This window comes from Rhinopithecus bieti, unplaced genomic scaffold (genome assembly GCF_001698545.2).
Source record: "Rhinopithecus bieti isolate Rb0 unplaced genomic scaffold, ASM169854v2 scaffold_13704, whole genome shotgun sequence".
Taxonomy (NCBI): Eukaryota; Metazoa; Chordata; class Mammalia; order Primates; family Cercopithecidae; genus Rhinopithecus; species Rhinopithecus bieti.
Genome location: NW_016808231.1, coordinates 633,927 through 640,430, shown reverse-complemented (window position 1 = coordinate 640,430; position 6,504 = coordinate 633,927). Strand labels below are relative to the sequence as shown.

Here is a 6,504-nt window from a genome sequence, read left to right as displayed (position 1 = left end):
TCCCGAGTAGCTGGGACTACAGGCGCCCGCCACCTCGCCCGGCTAGTTTTTTCTATTTTTTAGTAGAGACGGGGTTTCACCGTGTTCGCCAGGATGGTCTTGATCTCCTGACCTCGTGATCCACCCGTCTTGGCCTCCCAAAGTGCTGGGATTACAGGCTTGAGCCACCGCGCCCGGCCCTGCTTCACCATTTTCAAGTGTACAGGGCGGCAGTGTTGAATACACGCATAGTGTTGTGCACTTGATCTCCAGAACGTTCTTATCTTGCAACCTTGAAGCTCTGTCCCCATTAAACTCCAACTGTAACCCTAACTCCAACCATAACCCTAACCCTAACCCATTGCCTCCTCCCTCAGCCTCAGGCAACTCCATTCCACTTCTGTCTCTATGAATTTGACTCCCCTGGGGACCTCAGAGACGTGTGTTCATGTGTATTGGTCCTTTTGCACTGGTGCATTTCACTAAGCATAATGTCCTAAGGTTCATCCACATTGTAGCATGTGTCAGGGTCACCTTCCTTTTCAAGGCTGCATGTATGTGTGCACCCTGTTTGGTTTCTCCATTCCTCTGTTGCTGGACACTTGGTTGCTTCCAGCTCTTGGCTGCTGTGGATAATGCTGCTGGGAACATGGGTGTGCAGTATCTGTTCGAGTCCCTGGTTTGCATTCCTTTGGCTACACACTCAGAGTGGGATGTCTGGACTGGAGCAATACTTTCGAACTCAGCCTGAGGTTACCAAACTCTCTGAGCTCCTTATCAGAGGCTACACTTCCGGGTGTGCCCATGGCTCATGGAAAACAGACTCACCCCAGGCTCAATCTACCTGTGCAAGAAAACAGGGGTCAACCTCAAGTGTACAAGCTGCTGTGGAAAACCCAGCCCAGGCCTGGCCAACCCAGGGCACTGGCCCCTCCCCAGCCTGTGTCCTCAGGACATAGGTGTGGGCACCCACACACACCAAGTGGGTTCTAGGGCAGCCAGGCCACCCCCACATGCCTCCTTTCACACTCCTCCGGGGCCCGTGGTATTATGAGCCCTAACCTGGGCCCTGGCCTAGGCTGTGTGTTTCCAGGCTCACCTCTCTTCACACCTTGAATGGGGTAAACAAAGGAGTGGCAACGGATCTCCCGTGTGGGATGAGCCACACACGGTCCCTTCCCTTCAGCAAGCTTGGCTTCCGGTCACAGGACTGGGCGGGGTCAAGATGGACACAAGAGGTGTGGGGAGGGACGTGGAGCATTTACAGCCAGGGGCAAAGTCCTACCCTGATTTAAACCCAGGCAGCCTGCACTGCAGCCGGTTCCTGCTATCCCCACTTCGCCTCCCTCCTGCTGCCCCCAAGACATGCAGGGGCCCTGGGTGCTGCTGCTGCTGGGCCTGAGGCTACAGGTCTCCCTGGCCACCATCCCAGGTAATGAGGCTCCCCAAGCTGTTCCGCACACAGGGCGCCCCCTCACCAGGCTGACCTGATCTCTACTCTCCCCCTGGCCAGTTGAGGAGGAGAACCCAGCCTTCTGGAACCGCCAGGCAGCCGAGGCCCTGGGTGCCGCCAAGAAGCTGCAGCCCATCCAGAAGGTCGCCAAGAACCTCATCCTCTTCCTGGGTGATGGTGAGTGGCCAAGGCCTGTCCAGCCCCGCAGCCCTCACAGCCCCAGCACCTAGGACCTTTGGTGATTCCAGGCCAGCCCTGGGGCCCAGGACTCACACATTTCTGCCCCTTCAGGGATGGGGGTGCCCACGGTGACAGCCGCTAGGATCCTAAAGGGGCAGAAGAATGGCAAACTGGGGCCTGAGACACCTCTGGCCATGGACCACTTCCCATACGTGGCTCTGTCCAAGGTAAGGGCTGGGCCACCTCAGAGTCCTCCAAGCAGAGGAGGGGGTCAAGGATATGGAGTGTGGCAGGAGGGAAGGAGCCAGGACAGCTGGGGCCTGAGTTAGGAGCTGGGAGCAGTTAGGATCCCAGAGGACGAAAACCAGGCCCCTGGTTGGGGTCTGTATCCAGAAGGCTGGGTTCTCCTCAGCTGGTCAGGGGGAGAGTAGAGATCAGGTCAGCCTGGTGAGGAGGCGCCCTGTGTATGGAACAGCTTGGGGAGCCTCATTACCTGGGATGGTGGCCAGGGAGAGCTGTAGCCTCAGGCCCAGCAGCAGCAGCACCCAGGGCCCCTGCATGTCTTGGGGGCAGCAGGAGGGAGGCGAAGTGGGGATAGCAGGAACCGGCTGCAAAGCAGGCTGCCTGGGTTTAAATCAGGGTAGGACTTTGGCCCTGGCTGTAAATGCTGCCGAAGCCCCAAAGTAGAGCTCAGGGTGTCTCTATTCCCAGACGTACAATGTGGACAGACAGGTGCCAGACAGCGCAGGCACAGCCACAGCCTACCTGTGTGGGGTCAAGGCCAACTACCAGACCATCGGCTTGAGTGCAGCCGCCCGCTTTAACCAGTGCAACACGACACGTGGCAATGAGGTCATCTCCGTGATGAACCGGGCCAAGAAAGCAGGTGAGCTGGGGCCTGCTGCGGGGTCAGGACCAGGCCCAAGACCTCAGTCACCAATCCTGACCCCGTCACCCTCAGGAAAGTCAGTGGGAGTGGTAACCACCACACGGGTGCAGCATGCCTCGCCAGCCGGCACCTACGCACACACGGTGAACCGCAACTGGTACTCAGATGCTGACATGCCTGCCTCGGCCCGCCAGGATGGCTGCCAGGACATTGCCACACAGCTCATCTCCAACATGGACATTGACGTGCGACCCCAAGGCCAAGGACTGGGGCTAGGCAGAGGGGAAGGTGGGGGCACAGGCTCAGATCCAGGCAACCAAAAGCCTGATCCGGGTCAGCAGGGTCTGGAGGTGGGGTTGGGGACATGGAATGTGCAACCCAGCCTGGGCCATTCCCACTGCCCTGGGGAGGGGAGCCAGGGGCTGTGCATAAGGAGGGGATGTGGGGCCAGCTAGGTCCCCAACCCACCTGCCCCATCCTCTGTCCCCAGGTGATCCTGGGTGGAGGCCGCAAGTACATGTTTCCCAGGGGGACCCCAGACCCTGAGTACCCAAGTGATGCCAGCCAGAATGGAATCAGACTGGATGGGAAGAACCTGGTGCAGGAATGGCTGGCAAAGCACCAGGTGATGGAGGCTGGCAGGTGTGGGAGGCATGGCAGGGGGAGGGCAAGTGTGTGGGTCTCAGGGCTGTGGGCTGAGGCCTGGCTCTATCCCTGCAGGGTACCCGGTACGTGTGGAACTACACTGAGCTCATGCAGGCATCCCTGGACCAGTCTGTGACCCATCTCATGGGTAATGACCCCCTTCCTGCCCTGGCATTCCTCAGACGGCCTCAGAGGGTGCCATCTGAGCCTGTGTGCACATCAGCCAGCACTCTCCTGCTCGCATCCTGCCAATCACTACCAAGCCCCTTGTCCCACAGGCCTCTTTGAACCCGGAGACACGAAATATGAGATCAACCGAGACCCCACACTGGACCCCTCCCTGCTGGAGATGACAGAGGCTGCCCTGCGCCTGCTGAGCAGGAACCCCCGCGGCTTCTACCTCTTCGTGGAGGGTGTGTGGTGGCCCCTGGGGAGTGGAGGAAGGCGGAGCAGGGCAGGGCAAGTTCAAGCATCACCCTCCTCTGGCTTTCCTGCAGGTGGTCGCATCGACCATGGTCATCATGAGAGCTTGGCTTACCATGCTCTCACCGAGGCAGTCATGTTCGATGACGCCATTGAGAGGGCGGGCCAGCTCACCAGCGAGGAGGACACGCTGACCCTCGTCACTGCTGACCACTCCCACGTATTCTCATTTGGTGGCTACACCTTGCGAGGGAGCTCCATCTTCGGTAGGCCTGGGGAGAGTGGCAGGTGCTGCTGCATCAGTTATGTGGGTGAAGTCTGAGCCTCAGTTTCCTCTTCTGTCAAATGTGTGTAATGCTGGCACCAGTCCTATAGGGATCTTGTGAGGACAGAGCCCCTGAACAGGCAAAGTGGCAGTGCTTCGCACAGAGGAGGCACTCCCACAGCTGTGGTCAGCTCAACTACAGGGACCCCCCTCTCCCTACAGGGTTGGCCCCCAGCAAGGCTCGGGACAGCAAAGCCTACACGTCCATCCTGTACGGCAATGGCCCAGGCTACGTGCTCAACGCAGGCGTGCGACCAGACGTGAATGAGAGTGAGAGCGGTGAGTGAGGCTGAATGGCCCGCTCAGGGGCACCAGAGTGCCAGGGATGGGGGCATTCGCGGGAGGTGGACGCCGCCCGCCTGCCCTGAACTGCACTCACCCTCCTACCAGGGAGCCCCGATTACCAGCAGCAGGCGGCGGTGCCCCTGTCGTCCGAGACCCACGGAGGCGAAGACGTGGCGGTGTTCGCGCGCGGTCCTCAGGCGCACCTGGTGCACGGTGTGCAGGAGCAGAGCTTCGTAGCGCACGTCATGGCCTTGGCCGCCTGCCTGGAGCCCTACACGGCCTGCGACCTGGCGCCCCCCGCCGGCACCACCGACGCTGCGCACCCAGTTCCCGCGTCGCTGCCTCTGCTGGCCGGGACCCTGCTGCTGCTGGGGGCGGCCGCTGCTCCCTGAGCGCCCCACCCTGGAGTTATCCTGCTCCCCACCTCCAGGCGTCCTGCCCTGCTCCCCGTCCTGAGCTGCCACTTCCGGCGTGAACACATACAGGTGACCTGCCGCTGGACCTTCATCCCCTAGAGATAAACCAGCATTAGCTGGAGCAGCGCTGCCCTTCTTCCCTCTGCAGCCCCTTCAGGGAGCAGGAACCCAGGGCGCCCTGGAAGCTGAGCCTGGGACTCCCAGGACCTCCCCCGAGGCTGCTCTCTGATTCTTCCTCCCAACCCCAGAGACTGCGGATTTGTGCCATGCGGCTGCCTGCACCCCAGACAATAAAGGGACTCAAACCACTCAGCCCCCACCCTGCCTCTAGCCTGAGGAAGACCAAGCAGGCCTGGACCCAGAGACGTCCTCCAACCCTGGACACGACACACCGAGACCGTGTGCCCCATCGTTCTTAGCTTCAATCCTTGTAGCACCTGGTAGACCCAAGGACTTGGGTGGATCAGGACACCTGAAGAAGAGCAGCTTCCCGCCACCCTGCAACCCACCCAAGGAGGCTGCTGGGGCAGGGATCCCCATGGGGGCTTTGACACAGTCCTCTGCTGCCTCCCCACTAGGATCATTCCACACCCCTGCACCTGACCAAGGGACCAATGAGGCAGAGGCTTGCCCCAAGTCACAGCCACTCAGATGCTTCCCGACCCCCAGTGCCCATTCCAGGTCAGGAGATCCAAGGAGCGCCTGAGGAGCTCTGGGTACAGGGCAGCAGCCCAGAGCCCATGGACCCTCCCTGGACATCTGGATGCTGGGCATAGATTTCTCAACAAGGAAGACTCCCCTGCCTCCTGAAGGTCTCCATTCTCCTAGGAGACAAAGCAATAATAAAAGGAAGTGTTAGACAATGTAATGCCGGTACTACTTCCTAGGAGAAAAATCGTGAGTGAGTGTGGGCACGGTATCTGGAGGGGTGGATAACGCAGACCAGGAGGGGCTGCTGAGGAGCAGACGATTGAGCAAGACACTTGAATAGAGTGGGGCTTGAGCAAGGTGGCACAGCAGTGCAAAGGCCCTGGGACAGTGCCAGCAGGTGCTCTGGGAGGCCAAGGACTGGATCAGAGGGGTGGGGGTGGGTGGGTAGAGTGGGGAAAGCCTGAGGGGTCAGGAGAGTGGGGGTGGGGCATGGGAGACCATGAAGTCTGGGTAGAGGGGTGTGGTTGGAGGTCTTTGAGGAGGGCTGTGACACCCTGGCTGGAAAATGAGCACTCTGGCTGCTGCCAGGAGAAGGGTCTGGTCTTTTGGGCGGAGTATGGGGGTGGTGACAGGCCTATGTGAGAGGTGAGGAAGGAGCTGACTCCAGGTGTTTCTGACCTCCCTCCAAAAGCGTTCTGGAGCACCCATCCCAACAGAGCCATGCTTAGTGAGTACCACACCTGCTCCAATAGAACATTGAAAAGAATTAAATAAAGGTGAAATCAACCACATTTTCCAGCAAATTTTGCAGTATTACAAATTTATTTGTACATTTACAAAGGTGCGAAAAAGCATCTTGCTTTTGCAAGAAATAGTAACATGATTCAATATGCTTTCTTATTTACTAAAACCTTGAAATAAAATTGTAAAACATCAGTTTGAAGGCCTGGCTCTCAGGGTCGTTCTTTTTTGATTCTGGGTTTTAGTAGCTGTCACAAAAATATTGGAGGACCATGATCCCACTTGTAAATAGTCATAGGACTCCAGCCTGGGAAGCACAGTGAGAATCCATGTCTAAAAAATGAAATAAAAGGATGAATTTTATGGTATGTAAATTATATCTAAATTTTAAAAAACAGATTCAAACATACAATCTGCTTTCAAGTGTCTTTTTTTTTTTTTTTTTTTTTTTTTCAGCGAGTCTCGTTCTGTCGCCGGACCGGAAGTGCAGTGGCCCGATCTCAGCTCACTTGGCAAG

The 6,504-nt window shown here is 58.0% G+C and overlaps 1 protein-coding gene across 1 annotated transcript; it reads left to right on the top strand.

Annotated features, from left to right (window-relative positions):
• The first annotated feature begins 1,259 nt into the window (after positions 1-1,259).
• On the top strand, positions 1,260-6,179 carry ALPI (alkaline phosphatase, intestinal). The gene is made up of 11 exons (XM_017886217.1): positions 1,260-1,411; positions 1,493-1,609; positions 1,724-1,839; positions 2,324-2,498; positions 2,574-2,746; positions 2,992-3,126; positions 3,222-3,294; positions 3,425-3,559; positions 3,644-3,835; positions 4,057-4,173; positions 4,285-6,179. Exons 1-11 carry the CDS (start codon positions 1,345-1,347, stop codon positions 4,569-4,571), a joined length of 1,587 nt encoding a protein of 528 aa, XP_017741706.1. The 5' UTR covers positions 1,260-1,344; the 3' UTR covers positions 4,572-6,179.
• Positions 6,180-6,504: the final 325 nt, after the last annotated feature.